Source organism: Netta rufina (assembly GCF_964035555.1).
Source record: "Netta rufina genome assembly, chromosome: 12".
NCBI lineage: Eukaryota > Metazoa > Chordata > Aves > Anseriformes > Anatidae > Netta > Netta rufina.
The window spans coordinates 5546104-5564101 of NC_140135.1; the positions used below are offsets into that span (position 1 = coordinate 5546104).

The following is a 17998-nucleotide window of genomic DNA, read 5'->3' on the forward strand; positions in this document are numbered from 1 at the left end:
ATAATACTCAGTGTCATCTGGGAAGCTCTACAGAAAATTTGTCAGTTTAAACAGCAGTCCGTCATTCTCTTTCCCTTTCCTCTCTCTGTGGTGTTCTCCCTCAAGAACAGGCAGCGTTTGTCTCAGCTTTTCCAGTTCCTGGGGTTAGCAATGTTTTACCTATCCTGTGTCACTGTTGCATGCAAAGTAATTGAAACTTAAGCATTTTGCTGAGTCAGGTCCCTGTATTCTCTGATCCCAGGGTTGATCATTCACAGGGTCACTCTGGAAGGAAGAACCCTAAGAGGTGGCTGTGAAGATACCAGGGGGAGTTCAAGGCAGGAGTGCTATTTAATTTTCAGTTGACTATGTGGAGAGCTGCCGGTGGCTGCAAATCTCTCTTTCTTTTCTTTTCATCAGAGGAACTCTGTCAGACGGCTGCTGCGTGACAAGTTTCCTTCCTGCTGGCCTGGGAGAGCGGCATCCTGGCTATCATGGCTGACCCCGCAGCAGAAGAGCAGGGCTACCAGGCTGGCGAGCTCTGCTGTGAGTGCGGCCAGTTCCACCTCTTGCCGGACAATCACCTCTACAACTTCCAGGACGAGGTGGACGACGAACTCATTTGCCACATCTGCCTTCAGCCCCTGCTGCAGCCCATGGACACCCCCTGCGGCCACACGTACTGTTTCAAGTGCCTCGAAAACTTCATGCAGGAGTACAACTTTTGTCCCATGGATCGGAAAAAACTCTCTTTCCAGCAGTGCCACAAGTCCAGCCTCCTGGTACGAAACCTGCTGGATAAGCTGGTTGTCAGCTGTCCTTTCAAGGCGGAGTGCCAGCAGACGATGCAGCGCTGCGAACTGGAGGCTCACCTGCAGAACAGGTGCATACCCACTTGCAGTGTTTGTGTAATGCCGTCTGCCTCTCGTGCTTCTGACCTGAGAGATCCGTGCTCAGAACAGTCCCTAAACTGGGACAAGGTGGGACAGCAGAGATGGCAGAGGGTGAGGCTGGAGAGGTGGGTGGGTGAAGACGGCGTAATTGTGGGGTAGGGAGGGCAGCTCCCGCGTGCCGGGAAGGCTGAGGGCCTTACCTTGCAGGCGAGCTGTCTGCAGACCCATATCCTATTAAACGTGCATAAATTTCTGTGTCCTGAGCTGGGGCAGCTGGCTCTGGCAATTAGAACAAACACGGTTATTCCTTCTTTTACTGAGCAGAGGAGAAAAACAGGCACGAAGTCAACACTGTGGAGGCAAGGGATCATGCAGTGTTGCCAGTTTAATTGGTCCAATTAAGATGCGCAATATGTCTTTGATCCAAATAATGTAAGTCCCTCCAAGCTGCACATTATGCAGTTGCTGAATCACCTACTTAGAATTCCATTACCTTCTCTCTTTCTTTTACTGAGAAAGAGACGCAAATGAAAAATACATTTATTTTTTTCCCTTGTGCAGAGGAAGGCTTTTTTTTCCTCTGCTTCTCAGCAGACGTGTTTTGGTGGTTCCACTGCCGGCTGAGCTGGTGGCAGGCAGAATTTTGTAGCTTTAAAAGAAGGGCTGGTGACAAAGAGCTCTTGCCACGGCGCTGGAAGAACATTTGTTCCTAGTTAATGATTGCAGGAAAGGGAGCTAAGTGCAAGCTGTAGTGCAGGCGGAAGCAGACCTTCGTTGGCAAGGTGCATTCTCTCAGTGGGCACTGGAAACGCAACTGGCTTGCTTCCCTTCAGCTGTGCTGTAGCTTTTTGTGGCAGCGCTGTGTTTTATAAACAGGTCACCGAGCGCACGGGGAACGTTAGCACGTGGGACACGTCACGGTTCGGGCCAAGCACGTACCCTTGCGGCTGCCCATCTGTGGTACCCACGAGCTGAGAGGCGGTGTTAGAGCCAGGGAATGTGACGGAAGATGCTCCATTCCTGCAAGCTCCCGGTGTCCTTGCAGTAATGAGCTTTTATTTTTTTTCTAATTGAGCTTTCTCATTGCCCAGCAGGGCCGAATGCTTAGGCTGTGGGGATGGGGCTGCCTGGCAGCCGCTGTCGTGCAGGGCATGGCCCAGAACTGGGCTGGGCTACAGAAACAAGCAGGGTCAGAGCCTTCCCCTCCACTCCATAAATCTGTCCGGGTATCAGAAAACTTGTGCCACTTGCTAATCCCTCTGACGCACGAGTTAAACATGGAAGAGGGAGGCGCCCTTAAATGTTTACGTTAAAGACCTGGCTGGAAACTGTATCATTCCTGTATGCCTTTCAGAGTTCTCAGCATCTCCTGTAGGGATGGAGTACTCTGAAGAGATCAAGGATATGCGCTGTGAGCATGGCTAGATTGAAAAATGAGGGAAAAAAAGGAAAAAAATTACACTGGGATTTGGGTGTTCTTTTTTTTTTTTTTTTTTTTAATTAACTGATAGTAGGAGATTTAAGGGGTAAGAAGCATCTAGCAACTTGTTTTTTGGGTGAATTCCTCTGCCCTCTGCAAAGTAAATTTATTTCTCAGCATCTTAAGAGGGACACGCACAAGTGGATCAACCAGCTTCTGTCTTTAAGTTTTAGGGTCATCTTCTTGCTTGGGGAATAAATGACCAGGAACAACCAGAGGAAGTAATACCAGGATGAGACTTGTTTAGCCAGAATGTAAATAGTCGAGTTTAATTTGGAAAGTGACTCTGGTAAACACCCAGTACTACTCATGTCTCTGAAAGTGATGCTTTTGAATTCATCACCCTCCTTACCTGCTACCTTTTTATAAGTACCCTTGATAAAAGCTTGTTTTTCCTCACCCGTTTTTGCTGAGGCAGGCTAGCTGTGCTGTGGATGCATACAGAGCACATTTTCTTGAATGCAGAATTACTCCTCAAGCCTCCGTCTGGGGAGTGGTCGGCGGGAGCACAAACTGCTCTGAATCCTTCAAGCGGAGCTGTCACCTGCCAGGCTGGAGGTGCAGAGCTGTCTGACCAGGTCTCATTCAGAGAAAAAGAAGCAAGCAAGCCTTGCTCGCTGCTCTCCCATGTTACCAACTCATTAAAAACAAAGCCTAATTCAGGGCTGAGCTTGAAACTTGAGACGCTTCCTTTGCATACAGATACAGTTTGTAGTCATCTCTAGAAGTGCAGAGTGAAGTATTTGCTTACATTTTAAAAGAGGTATTGTTGTCTTCACGGAGAGTTTGCCAGGTAAATATTTAGCAAGGGAAAGTCCAGTTCCCATTGCATTCTCCTTCTTAAAATATAACGCTTAATAATTTTGAAAGTAAGGGAATAAGAAGCCCACTCTTCTACACAAGTAGAAGCTGAAAGTAAAATGAGAATGACTTTTAGTGTCTGCGATAGAAGCTCTGCAGGTGACGAGCTCATGAATGTAGTTCTTTGCCGGTCAGAGCCTGTGTGTGCTGGGTTAGCCGTGCAGGCAGAGATGAGCCACTCAGAGTCACTGACAATCTCTCTCCAGGTGTCCTGGCTTCAAGAAATACAAATCTGAACTGCAACGGAAAAAGAATCCCGTTTTCAAAGGGAAGGAGGATCCCCCTGTCAAGGTGGAGACGAACACGCCCAAGGATCCAGAGGTACCAAGCGCAGGATCATCGCTGGTAGCAGAAAGCTCTGCAGCTGCTGTGGTGTCACTAGGGACTGCAGAGCCTGGGCTGGTTAATCCAGCTTTTGAGGAGACCGAAGAAGGTGAGAGTTTGATAAAGAAGTGTAATTATGTAATTACCTTCTACAATATAAAAATGAGGTAGCTACTTCGGACACTTCAATTTCGAAGATCCCCAACATCCTTAGCTATCCTCACTGCTGTTCAGCCGCCAGTAGCTGTAGGAATAATCTCGTTCCCGCGCGTGTCCTTGAGGAGAAGGGAGGTGCATTCGTGCGTGTCAGGCGCGGAAAGCTCTGCTCACAAGCACAAAACCCATCGGTGCGAAACAATTCAGAGAATCTCAGAATGCCGTGAGTCTGAATCCTATTTCCAGGATTCTTTGCAAAACAAATGCAGTCCTGCTCAGTGGCAACATGCAGCACTTAAAGCATTTGTAGAAGCCAAATAATTAGCCATTAGGAAATGCTCCAGCTTCTTAATCTTGGTAAGAAAGTTAAACATACAGTTGATATCCTGGAGTGGTCAGTACCTCTCTTAACAGTACAAAGCAAAGGTGTTTTTATAACCTAGCCTGGTTTTGGATCAGCAGTTGGCTATGAAAAGCCCTGCAGATAAAGGGAACCACCTCCCTTTCACTATTGACCCTTTGTCTCAGTCCCTGTTAGAAGGCAGGAGCGTGAAGTCGGGGTGCCTTGTCTCAAAGTTTGCTGTTTCCAAGCGTGCAGAGGCTGGAGCTGAGAACTTGTCTGCTGCTGTGCTAACGCAGAGGTCAGTTTAGTTCTCCGTTGGCCTTTTCCCCAAATACACTGGGGCAGGTTTTGCACCTCCTGTGTGACAGCAGCGGCTCACCCTCACAGTCTACTTGGCTCCTTCAGCGTTGGGCCTGCCTAAATGCTGTGGCGCTGGTAGATTTAAAATGACTTGCTGACAACTTTCATCTTCAAAGTGTCTGAGAAGCATTGCTTAGGCTGCAGGAGGCTGTGAAATAGGTAAACATGACTCCTGGTGTATGGGAGGATGGGAAAAAAAAAAGGAGGAAAGGAAATTAGAGGAGGGAAATGGCAGTGAGCTGCCTGTGGTAGAGTCACCGCGATGGCAGGCTGGTAATTACAGCTCAGCAGTGCCCCTTCCCAATGGGTGTGGTGGAATTGGGGATTAGTTGTGTGTAGTCCAGCTGTCACAGCAGGAAAAATAAATGTCTGAATGCTAAGTGAAACGCTCTGAATGCCCTTTAATAAAATGCAAGAAATAGCAGTCAGTCTAACTTTGCCATAAGCTAGAAGAGGAGAAACACTCTGGAGAAACCAGAAAAATAGGAGCTTTTTAGCTCTGTCTGACCTAGCCTGTCCTCTCCTGATAGCTGCTTGCTCTTCCTTTCCATCCAGATGCTACTTTTGAACACAACCTGCCAGTATTACAGATCTTGTGGTATGTGGGTAAGACCCTGCTCATGTGTTGTTTTTTCCCTGCAATTTCCCCAACCAGACCTTCCTCAGAGAGCGAGTCTCGTGGCTGAAACGAGCACAATTGAGATTCACCGAGAAGACCCAGAGGAAGAGCTGGGCATGAGGATAGTTGGGGGTAAGGACACCCCGCTAGGAAACATCGTTGTTCAGGAAGTCTTGCGGGATTCTCTCATTGCTGCAGATGGAAGGATAGCGCCTGGGGACCACATTCTGGAGGTACGCAACCCCCCGATCGTCCCATTGCTTCTCTTGACTTGAGATAAGGGGTCAGCAGGCAGAGTTGCCTAGAAAAATTGGGAAATCTCTACAGATAGGGTTTTTAAAGCACTGATCAGACATTATTGGTAGCATTGTGTTTCTCCTGGGGCTCAGAAGTAGATTTGCGGGTCCTTCTGTTCCCTTGAGTTTTTGGAATTCAAACAATTTTGGATCAAGGAAAAAGATCTTTACCTGATAAACTTCACCCAGTAGCACCATTTTTCTCCAGTGGACTGTGCTCTAGCTAGGAAGTCTTAGCTACTTGCTCTGCTATGTTGCTTAAGCTGCATTTGCTTAATAACTTGAAGTCAGCATCACGTATAGAAGGTGGATAATGAGGAGCACCAGCCCTGTACCCTGCTGCCCCACTGAGATTAACCAGACTGCGTTGTGCTGTGTTGTAGCGTGCTAACTGAGGCTGCAGCAGCTTGGCTACAAGCAGTGAAAACTGTTAGTGCCTCCCGGCTGCGGCTGCCCAATCATTTGGCGAGCCATAAAGACCTAATTACCCTGCTGGACCGCGGGCATCAGTAATGACTGGCAGCCTCACGCACGAGTGGCCGATGCGATCTCCCAGCTGGTTCCTGTCTCAGCCCAGCAGCGTACCTTGCACGTTGGCCAGTCTACCTGCACACCTCTCCATCCTGACTGGGCTGTACACAGGGCAGCTCCGCACACTTGGCAGCCTGACCAATATCCTAAAGGGACCCTACAGAGTCTCATGTGACAACAAAGTGAACATTAGCTTCTCAGGGTTACCTTGGTAACAGCGTGGTAAGGGTGATGATTCCAGCTGTTGTGCAGATGGTGGGCCACTCTTTGAGTGAGGATGGGCAGTCTCCCATTTGGCTTTTCTCCTCCAAGTGTGCACTGAATGCTGGAAGTTAGCGGAAAGCAGTTCATAGATGCCATCACTTCATATTGTGCAGTTTCAGATTTGTTAGCTGTGTTGTCTGGTCTCACCACTACTCAGCTGTTTGCCGTCACCGATGGCCTTATTTCATCTGCTTTCTTCTGCATTCTGTTTTAGAAAGCTCTGCTCTCTAATGTGTGCTCGCAGCAGATGCTTCAGTTGCGGCACCGCACAGGGAGTTGTACATCCTGCCTCCAGCTCTGCACTGTTCTGTGCTGCAGAGTGCCTAAATTATGGAGCTTCTGATGAGGGACTCTGTTTTGTTTGTCTTTCTAGGTGAATGGTGTCAACATCAGCAGTGTGACTCACTGCCAGGCTGTCTCCTTCCTGCGCCACCCAGGTCCTGTTCTCCACCTCATGGTCCTGCAGGAGAAGGGTTTTTCCAATAAGACTGCACAGCAGGATTCCACTTCTGCTACCAACCGGGAAGTGATCCACGTCACCTTGGTCAAGAGAGACCGGTCCGAACCCTTGGGAATCAAACTGATCAGGAAGACGGATGAGGCAGGGATTTTTATTCTAGATTTGTTAGAGGGAGGTTTGGCAGCCAAAAATGGAAAGCTGAGTCGGAATGACAGAGTCCTGTCTATAAATGGCCAGGATTTGAGGCAAGGAACGCCGGAGACTGCAGCACAGATAATCCAGGTAATTGATAACGCGGCTGAAGTTGTGTGGCTAATGACACTGCAGCTGCCTGCACTGATGGCAGGGCTCCTGCTCTGACCCAAGGGCTAACAGAACAGGCGGGAGCGACCTGCCTTCCCTGAGATCCCTCTGGGAAAGCGGCTTCCCTGCAGATGTGTGGGAAGCACTGCTTCCAAATGGGATAAACATGAAGAGTAGGAACACACCGTGAGTCACCTCTGATGAGTCTGAAGCGAGGCGGCTGCTTGTGGCACTTCAGTTCAGCTGAGGCAATGGGATCGCCCCTGTGGGGTGGTGGCGTGGAGCCCTTCTTGCAGAATGGCCGTGTACATCATCTGTAGGGACCAGCAAAGATCAGGATAGCCTCTTGTCCTTCTAGCAATCCAACTGAAGACGTCTGCTGGGGAATGTGACAGGCTGCCCACACAGGGCAGGACCATTTTGATTGATTTAAAATTCTCTGTAGGATTCCCCATTTTACCTGTATTTGGGAAGGGAGTCTAGAAAACAACATGGGGCATCACAGACTAAAAACCTCCTACAGTACTTAAAATGGTGGCAGAGAGGTGGTCTTTTCCTGCACAACAGGAGTTTGTTGTTATTGCAGCATGCCAAATGTTTCGGTGAACAGAGCTGGCAAGGAATTTTGGTTCAGGAATAGGGACTGCTACGTGTGCAGCCAATGTCAAGTAGGTCAGTTTTTAAATTCTTTCTCTTCCTAGGCGGTGACCTCGTTTGTTTTTATCTGGAGATCCTGACACAATACATCTGATCCCACACTGTTTATGTCCCGGGAAGGATCTGAGGTCAGCTGAGTAAGGGAGAGCCAGTTCTCTTCCTGGTAGTCAGCAAAGGAGAGCACAGTGGAGTGGGAGAATAGAAGAGAAACAGCAGGGTTCCAGTTCTGAGATCCTTTTTTATGTTATTGATATGATTCCATACAATGGCCCATGAGAATTTTGCTTGCATCCCAAGTGCTGCTGTATTTCTGTAGTAGTGTGCAAGCATAACTCCTGCATGAGGGACCCTCTTCTGATCCCACTGAAATTAGTAACAAAAGTCCCACAACTGGCTTCAGTGGGCTTGGGGGCTGAATTCCTTTTGAAGTGACGTTCTGTAAAACTGCGAGTCTTCCAAACATCTGTTCTTCTGAGAGCTAATTAAAAGTATGGGTTAAACTTCTTTTTAATTTTGATTGCAAACCATTTGGAGAAAAGAGTCCTTCCACCCATATTGTAAAATACTATTTGCATCTCTAATATATATAATATGCACTGTACATAGTCTGGTACTCTGAGGTGAAGGGGAGGGCACATCCCCAGCTCAGGATGCAATATTTACAGTATCTTTCACGGAGACACAGATGTGTGCCAACTTGTCTGGAAGAAATTGCACCCTGAAATGATTTTGGAGAGACTCTTTAAAACTTCATTTCAAAAAACGCTCATCTTTACTCTACAAACACCCCAACCATCCAAAACAACAACAAAACCAGAGCAGCTGATCCAGTGCCTCTTCCCAGGCCAGGGAATTCACTGTTGCGTGGTGCTGTGGCACCAGGGGAGCAGGATCCCGTGTGGAAAAGTGGGAGCAGCAACTCCACTCCACTCATCTGCTGCAGGAAACGTCCCAAGCGAGCACATAGGCTTTACCCCAATGGAGTCCTTCACAATAAGGTTTTGTCAGATTAATTTAGTTCGTTCCTTCAGACAGAGGAGCAGTAACAATAGTGAATGCTTTCCCTGTGGTTCTGCCAAGGCCAGGCGTACAGCTGCTTTAGTGTTTAATTGGCAGCAGTCTTAGACAAAAGGTAATGTCTTCAGGTACTCTGGGGAAAAATGGGTGGGAGATGTTGAACAATAGGCATCGCGAATAAGCTGGGAGGGGAAGAGCTTTAACAAGTTTCTTTACAGTAAAAGAAAAAGCATCCAGGACTTTTATCATGGTCGCCCATTGTGTGGATCAGTCAGTGTTGTGGCTCTGTTCATTTTGCATTGCAATGCGCCATTCTGGCTACTTGTACTGAAGTGGAAGAAGTGATGGTCCCTTTCTGCCTCCTTTTGTTTGGCATCTGTGGGGAACAGAGGCAGGAATGAAGCCTGACTGCTCCTTTTCCTTCTAACATTTTCTAATTCCTTTATTCTTTTCACGGTAGAATTCTGCAGCTCTTCCCAGTTTTCTATGCATCACATTGCATAGATCTGTTTCAGACCCTCTGTAGAAAACAATGCCTCTCCTTCTCTTTTCCCAAGAAAATGACAGGGGCTCTCCCCTCGTTTCTGATTTATTTTGAACTTGAGTTTTGCCTTCATCTGCGTTTGTTAGTTAAACTTAATCACCAGCATCACTTTTTTAAGTAGCTCCGTTTATGGATACGTGTGGACACGTGGTGTTTACTTTTTCACAGAGTGGACGGTTTTCAAAACCAACAGTCACAAAACCAAGGTGCTCCACAAACCGTGAGGGGACCTTGCCATCTCATGGTTTCAGACCCTCTCTTTGCTTCTCCTGGCAGACCAGTGAATCAAGAGTGAACTTCGTGGTCCTGAGGCAGCCAGGTGTGCAGCTGCTGGACCCAGGGGAAGATGGCAGCACGTCGAACAACAGCAGCAGCAGCAGCAATGGAGGAAGCCCAGTGCACCATCGGAGGAGACTAGACCAGAATCACTACAGGCGAAAGTCTACCTACCAGAAAGTAAGCTTTGTAAATAACAGCAAAAGCACTGGTTACTCTTGGACTGTAGGTCTGTTGTTTTAGCTCTGTGATAGTTATTTGTCACGTAAGACCGACCAGTAGCTCCTTTTCTTCTTGGGCTGTTGAAAAGCAGCAGGTTTTTGGCTATCAGTACTGGAAAACTGAGTATTTGTCATCTACTAAGAAAAACATGTCAGCATTTCCTCTGAAGTCTCTAATGTTGATGCAGAAACAGTGTTTAAACCCTCCTTGCTGGAAAGGGCCACGGGAAATTTACCATCCGTGAGACACTTAACAGTGCCAGCACTGGGCTTCTTGAAATTCATAAAGCACGACACATTTGGAGTACTGCACAATGATACTGAGTTATGCTTCTGGTTAGGAGCTAGACAGCTCTATGCAATAGAAGTAAAAAATACAGGAGCACTACAGTGTAATACATGCATGTGTGACTTCAGTGGTGCATCTGCCATCCATTTACACGTTATAAGAACACCCCACAGGGGGAGAGTTGCCAGTCTGTTGTCCCCGTGGAGGTTTGCCCCATGTCTAGAGCTACCACTTCAGTGAGAAAACGTTCTGAAACTGCCCAGACTTATGTGATTAAACGCCTCTGGAGGTTAGTGAGCAGCTGCCACAGATGGCTGGAGTGTGGTGCCTTGGTGTAAACAGCGGTCTGCCATTTACATATTGTATCTACAGCACCTGCTGGAGTGTGCTTTCACTACAACCTGAAAAACAAAGATGCTAGTGTCGTCCAAAAACGCGTGTCCTGAAAAATATTGATTTGTTTGTCCTGAAAAACCTAATTTTACCTCCAATTTGCATCTGCAACTATGTGCAAACTAACAGGGAAACAATAAATCCTGGTATTTAAACTTTAAATAATACCATTATAATCACTAGACGTTCTCTCTAAGGATGCTGGCCATCTTCATCAGCATCTTCAAGTTTTGATTTCTGTTTTGTATACTGGATCTGGAAAATATCTCCTCCTTGTCTGTTTTATCCATCTGTGTCATGCTGGCTTGATGAGCAGAAATCAGGGTATGTGGTTATTCTAATGTAAACACTGTAAACTTGAGTTTACGTGAACCTTTTAAGTCGTGCACGAGAAACAAAGTGACTCAGAGTGGATAATACAAGTTACTGATCCCAATCTAGTAGTAGCCAGCGAGGGGCTGATGGCTTGATACACATGGCCTTGAGAGGCCACCCCTCATCGAGTGCCTCCTTACAGCAAACAGATGTGGGACTGCTGGGAGCAGCTTCGTTTCCCAGACAGTGGTGCCTCAGTCTTGCTGGTAGCACTTTGGGAATACAGGGCAGTGTTTCCACCCAGAGCAAGTACAAGAGAAGCTGCCTTTGCCATCTGGCAACATTGCTGAAATGCTCTGGATTAAAGAGGCAGGATGTTCTGTCATTGTTCTGGATCTGGGCTTCTCATGTTAATTGCATTAACGAATCTGTATATTGTACTGTCGTTCTTCTGTAGGATTTACCTCAGGGATATGTAACTCATGAGAAGACAGTTGCAATAAAAAAGGAACCAAAGGAGTCTTTAGGAATAACAATCGGAGGTGGAAGGGATAACAAAAACAAGCTCCCTATATACGTAACGAGCGTGCAGCCCATTGGGTGCCTCTTCAGGGATGGCAAAATCAAGCGAGGTAAGGAGACTCAGATCTTTATACTTCAGGACCTGTTTTTAAGTGAAAGTTGGACTTACACCCTAAAGTGAAGGTGGAAGCAGGGTTACACATGAGACCTTAAGGTAGAAATGGGCTTCGTAGCAAAAGGTTTGCAATAATCCTGTCTTATTTACCCAACAGGAGATATACTTCTGAGCATAAATGGCATTGATTTGACTCATCTTAACTACTACGAAGCTGTCTCGGCACTGAAATCTAATGCAGCTTCCCACTCGGTTGTACTGAAAGCCTTGGAAATCCTTGCATCAGACTCAACAGATCCCTCTCTGGACATCAAGGAACGAGGATTCAGCTGGTCTCCCCTCTGGATCACGTGGCTTGGATTGCCTAGGTACGTTTGTTTGGTGACTGTAGAGAGTTATTCAATCACAGAGCTGACTTTGAACTCAAACACTAGAAATTAATTGCTTTGTGGGTTGACTTGGAAGCATTACCAGTATTCTTGTTCACTCTGAGGCAGAGGAAAGCCTCATTCGTCAGTGAGATCACAATATAATGAATGCACAAGGAAGTTCAACTGTTTTTTCCAGTGTGACCCGTTGTTCTTCCACTTCTCTTGCGCAGTACAGTTTTCAGAGGTTCCTGAATACTTTTTTTTTCCCTCTCTCCCCCTAAGAGAATTGACACAAAAAATGAAACACATTTTGGCATTTGAGGCACTGATTGAAACAGTCATCCTAGAAACAATCCCTGCTAAAATACCATTAACTGAAATCACTGTGGCTCTTTCTGGATTGCATTAGAGGCCAGCAGATATCTGTGCTGCTTTATAGCCTCTAATCTGGTCATCTCATTTAGGGGCATTCTTTCAGTCTAATTCTTTTTGGCTGTTGTAATCGTGTGATCTTTAGCGTGAAGCACAAACAATTCTGAATGGCTGAGTTCTCCTGCACAAAGCTTTGGACCGTGGACTTAGCACAGATTTTAGCAGCAATATGGTATATTCCATGTGACAGGGCTGGGGCATTAGAAGCCTGGATTTCTATCTCCTTTCTGGAGAAGTGAACCTCTAATTTGCTCGCTTTTGCAGTTTCATGAAAGTACATTCATCCACAAAAGATAAGATCTGTTGTCATGTCAGCTGACTGGAGAAGGATCACGCAGGAGATGAATGGCAAAGCCAAACCCTTTTGTGGGAAGCTCAGGTTATTTACAACCTTGTTTCTTAAGGCACCTGGAAGAAGAAAGACTAACCTTCTTCTAAAGACAAAGCCTCTAGTTACGTTACCCTTGTGTTACTTAGCAGCCTGTAAATGCTAAACAAAACAGCCCAAGGAAGGTAGCTTTCTGTCTCAAGCACTTGTAGCTTGGCTCGTACTCAGCACCATCCTCGCAGCTTCCTCCGCTGTCCCAGGGATCTGCTCTGTGCAGGCCTAGCAGGAACTAGTTTGAGCTGTGCCTGCGTAGCCCAAACCCGTGTACAAGTCCTCAGATGCTGGCTGATGTTTGTGCCTCACGGGTGCTTGTGCAGTGAAGTACAGAGAGGCAAAAACTGGCTGCACTTTCTCCCTTATTTCTTCTCCAATGTATTTGGATGTCTGCTGGCTCACAGCTTCATCACATTTTCTGCTGCAGGGACTGGAGTCCACTCTTTGCTTGTTGGTAGCCTGCCTTCGTCTCAAGGCTGATGTTACCTGCCATTAAATACCTTGCCTGAGCAATTTTTGCTGCTGGTATCAACGCTGACTTCCCTTCCTTTGCCTGTCACTATGTCTCACTACTGAAGCAAGGAGCAATGATTTCAGATGCCGTTTCTGCTCTTCAGTCTTCCTTTCTTGTTCTGACCTTTAGGATCTGACAAAATTTTCCTTCTTGTTTCCAGTAATAGAAGTGGCTGTAACTTTTTCTTGTGTTTCCTCACTCATTTTCCCATGTTCTTATAAGACCTGGTAGCAACTAGCTGGTCCTCCATAGAATGATTTATAAAAGCCCCTACAAATGAACTGTTTTTTTAATCTAAGCAAATTACTGATACCATTTGACATCATGTGACTGGCAAAATCATTTTTTTTTGTTGTTTTTGAATTGTTACTTGAGAATGCTGGAACTGAAGTGGCACCCTTGTTTGCCAGCTGGAAATGTTTGGGGTGCCCCTGCGCTAGCATTTTAGGTTGGCCCAGGTCTCAACCCACTCAAACTGGGTTTCTTTTGGATGGGACTAAACCAGAAGAGCTTCAGAGGAATTCCTATTCCTCTGTTGGTGCCTGGCACTCTGGCACTAACAGAGCCTTTACCTTGTGTACCACATTAACACTAGATTACACAAAATCCCCTCAAGTGTTACAAAAGTGGACCTTGAAATGCACCAGTTGTTTCACTCAGATCTGTCCACGCTGGGCTGCCCTGCTAAAGGAGACATGGCCTCAGTGTGCTAAAACATTTTGCTAAAACAGTGTGAAAGCTTAAAGCTTGTTGCTGATGGCATGTGGGATTTTGTTTTTCGTTCAGCATTTTTTTTTTTTTGCAGCTGCTGCTCTGATCCAGCAGAAAAATCCTTTCATCCTCCTTAGAGGAAGCTCTTATGCTGAAAGGCTGGAGTCAAAGTTGGCGCTCAAGGCTAGAGAAATGTGTTTGGTTGTTGCAACGCTTGAGCCTATGGTGCTGAATCCTAGCCTTGATTCTTGGATCTGGGTGGTTGGGTTTTGTTTGCATCAAATGCTGTCTGTGATGCCAGCTCACCAGGGGACGTGCTGTCACTGAGCTGCAGAGCCCCTGTAGCCTGTTCTGCAGAACCTGGCTTACGTGACAGACTGCTGGTGCCAAAGGGATTTAGGAGAGATTACAGCCCTGGTCCTGCACCCTTCTTGGGACCCTGAGTAACAGGGAATACACAAGTATTTTGGTCACGCTGCTCCTAAAGGAAAAACTCTTCAATACCAGAGCATTTGGTGTGTAAGCTTCCATCTCTGCCCATGGCCGCACACCTGGGGAAGATACAAACATCCCCTGCTGTAAGAGGGCAGTGTGGTAATTCTCCCGCTAGCCCCAGGCAACAAGTACTGGCTCTACCAAATCAGGTGGCTGGTGTGTTTCTGGCTTTTTTTCTCTTGTATTACAACTGTGGGCAGCCCAACTGTCCCTATAAACTTTTACTCTTTCTCCATTCTTTGCTTTGTTTGTAATTGGTGGTGGTGAGCGTTTCAAGTTAATTACACACTACTAATTATTGCTGTGGAATGTTTATCATGAGCACTGTATGTGTCACAGAAGACAGCGTAGGGACTTTACTCGATTTCTTCATGGTGTTACGTTAAACACCACATACTCACTGCATAAAATACCATCTCAAAGCACTGTTTGGGGGGTGGTGGCATAACTCACTGCACACTGAATCCTGAAGGCTGAGTTGTCCGCTCTCGGTAAAAGCTTTGGCTCTTGAAACAGCCACAACCACTGGGCATGGCTTAATTCCCAAGGGGGTGGAAAAGCAGTATTCCCCTCTCCCTCTCCCTCGAGGTTTATCTGAAGCCAGTCTCCCCAAAGCCTCAGCTCTCCCTGTAATGACCTTCAGGTGCTCGCTGCTGTGGCCCCGCTGGAGCAGCGCATTCCGCAAGCTCGGGAAGGGATGCAGATCCAGCAGGGAGCTTGCCAGGATAAAATCTGCACCTTTACTTTCTGTAAAGTCTAAAATTTTTTTCCCACAGTCATTTTCCACTATGGTGAATTAATGTTTTTCATCTTAAAAGCCCTTTTTCATATGGAAAGTGGATTTTGAGCAAAGCCTTGTTCAGCTCTTGGTGAATGTATCCAATGTTCATTTATGTTTCATGCTGAAGTAGCGCTTTTATTCTCTGGGCTATTTATTTGCACTAGATGCCATGTGTATTTGTCATAGCTGTACAATACTACAGTTGTACAATACCAGTAGAAGAAAACTGGAGGTAGCAGTACGCTGCAGCTGGGTCGTCCCGTGTTTGTGTGTGAAGAACTTGTACAAAAGTAAATTACAGTTTGAAAGTAGATAATTGGATCTTTCTCTCAGTGAGAAGTTAACTGTGAGAAGGCTTTTGAAATCTGAAACTCACCTGCAAACTGCTCAAGCAAAACCCTTGAGGCAAAAACGTTTATTAGGAAAAGTTTAGCTGCTGGAATACCTCAGTGGGGTGATCCACAGCAGTTTCACACAGTGTGGCAGCACGTTGGTGCCAGAACTTAACCTGACTGCGAGCCAGAGCACCGGAGCTGTTTGCCTGTGCTCCTGACACACCTTTTCAGGCGCCTCATGAAGGCTTTGTGTGCGTTTGTGCTGCAAACTCGGGGAATGAGTGCTGTTAGCGCTTATTCAATGCATCCTGCAAGGCGGTCTCAGCACTGCAGCCTACTCCAGGCTCACTGAGAAGACAGAGGTCGGGGCTGGGGTTAGCATACAGTGATCTGCAGTTGCTCCCCAAGGAGCCTGGTACTGTACACAGGAGTCCTGCAGGAAAGACCTTTCATATTCTGATTGGAAGGCAGTAGCAGAAAGGCTGCCTCACCCCGTTTTGTTTGCTTTCCATCAGTGATATATGGCTGCTGACTGCCTTTGTTGTACCAGGCGCGCAGCATACATGCAGAATAAAAAGCTCAATTCCCATCAACTGAATGGGGTCTAGCAGTGCTGTTTACAGTTCATTTGCTTTTGTCTGATTCTGTTCATGTTCATGAAAAATGATGTTCATGATGTTATTCTAAAGTGAATTCATGAATTTTTCAGGTCACAAACCCTTTGAGAGCATTGCTGTTTTCTGTTAACTCTTGAACTAGCACTGGCAGGACTGAGAAAAGACCTCTAAAAGATTGGCATCTTCAGATTTGAGAGTTACCCCATAAAGCACTTTGCAGAGGGGTTGCCTGTAGTCCATAAAACAAAAAAAAAAAAAAAAAAGATGAGGCTGTTCCTTAGCTGCACCTTGTGCAAGGGAAAACACAAGCCTGCTTTCTCTGAAACACACACGATCTATCTCTGGTTTTGACCGTTCTTATCTTTGCAGCTACCTTCACTGCTGTCAAGATATTGTCCTTAGCAAAGGTAACCTGGAAAGCTGGGGCTTCAGCATTGTTGGAGGCTTTGAGGAGAGCAAAGGAAACCAGCCATTCTTCATCAAAACCATAGTGCCTGGGACTCCTGCCTTCCGAGACAGGAGACTGAAGTACGTATGGGCCATCCTCGGGGTCTCTGGTGTTTAAGTCAGAAACGCTCTGGTGCTTATGGCAGCATGCACTGTTTTCCTGAGGGGCTTTTACCCTTTCAGCTAGCTGAACTAAAAGTTAATGACCTCAAGCTCTTAGACATTCACTTGTGCAGTTAATTCTGTCACCAGAGTTGTAACAGAGTCCTGTTTTAATGAGCATTTGGGTTTTTCTATAAAAGTGCAACTACCAACTAAAAGGAATTAACTTGTATTTTAAAGGACTGTAAAGGTTTTAACTGAGTAATTAAATAAAGCTAGAAGGGGGATGTTCAAGCTTAATGTTGGAGGCTTCTGAGTATAAAATCGTTTGGGCTATGAAGATATGATCCAAAAGCCCTCCAAGTGTAGAGAAAATTAAAACTAGCCTTGCTGACCTGTTAGTGATCACAGTGAGCGGAGCTGTGAGTAGCAGAGCTGGAGGCCCCCAGAGAACTTGACTGCAGCATTATCTCCAGGAACCAGCTCCTCTGTAAGCATGCAGCAAACGCCATACTGTTAAATAAGTAAATAAAGTACAATTAAAAAAAGAGGCTCTTTTAGGGGTCAGAGCTTCAGGGTAGTGAGTCAGGCTTTTCTCCCCTGAGGAGTATGGAAGAACAGAGCTGGCTCAGAGCCTTGGTGGAGGACTGGGTGTGCTGTTTGAGTGCTAGGGGAGCAAGGCTCTTTCCCTCTGACACTTGAAGGTACCAGGCTAGCTTTGGCACCTCACGTCCTTGCAGCTGAACTGCACAAGCCGGTGGGAGATAGCTGGGTGTGCTGCAGAGCTGGGCAAAGCAGGCAGACTTGGAAGCCTCTCCTGTATTGAGCTGGAGCGTGACAATGCCTTGGCCTTGTCAGCACTTCACCTTAGCACAGGCTGGTCAGGTAGCTGGAAGAGACCCTGGTGGTCAATGCGTTTATCAACACAAATTTCTGTTTTAACTTTTCCCTCTGCTGCCAGGCCAGCCAGTTGTGCTCCTGACGCCCTTCAGTGCTGTGCCACACAAGTACCAGCACTGTCCTCCTTTTCTCTTGCCCTCTGTCTGCAGCTGCTCACTGTGCTTGTATCTGTTCTCTTCCTGCCCCTAACCTTTTATCTTTATAATTAAGAAGTCACTTCAAGTTTATGATCTTGGTACAAGGTAGGACAGATGATCTTGGGGTCCCGGGGTGTAATGTTAATTTATTAAGTCTTGACAAGCGTATTTCCTGTCTTCTGATTAGGTGTGGAGATGAAATAGTGGCAGTAAATGGAGTACCAGCAATTGGAATGAGCAACTCGGAACTAATCCCAATGCTGAAGGAGCAAAGGAATAAAGTTACGCTTACTGTGGTATCCTGGCCAGGAAGCCTTGTGTGAAAGCTCAAACCATGCAGCAGCTTCAAAGATCATCTTTGGTACCAGATATTTGTTGACCATCATGCTAAACTCAACGTGACACAGGGAGGGAATGCGGAACTCTTGCTATACTATGTATTGTCAGGGGAGACTTCACTTCATTATTGGAGAAAACATTTCTTTACTGTGCTGAGGTTACCACCAACTCTGAGCGTTAGATTCAAAGTTACGGTAAATCAGAACAGTTGTAGCTT

At 46.4% G+C, this 17998-nt stretch overlaps 1 protein-coding gene across 1 annotated transcript; it reads left to right on the plus strand.

Annotated features, from left to right (window-relative positions):
* Positions 1-470: 470 nt before the first annotated feature.
* LOC311214021 (ligand of Numb protein X 2-like) lies at positions 471-17765 on the plus strand (the record flags this gene model as incomplete). Its single annotated transcript, XM_084294396.1, has 9 exons — positions 471-862; positions 3420-3646; positions 5052-5248; positions 6480-6848; positions 9364-9543; positions 11039-11213; positions 11376-11586; positions 16226-16384; positions 17630-17765. Exons 1-9 carry the CDS (start codon positions 474-476, stop codon positions 17763-17765), a joined length of 2043 nt encoding a protein of 680 aa, XP_084150522.1. The 5' UTR covers positions 471-473.
* Between the last annotated feature and the right edge of the window lie 233 nt (positions 17766-17998).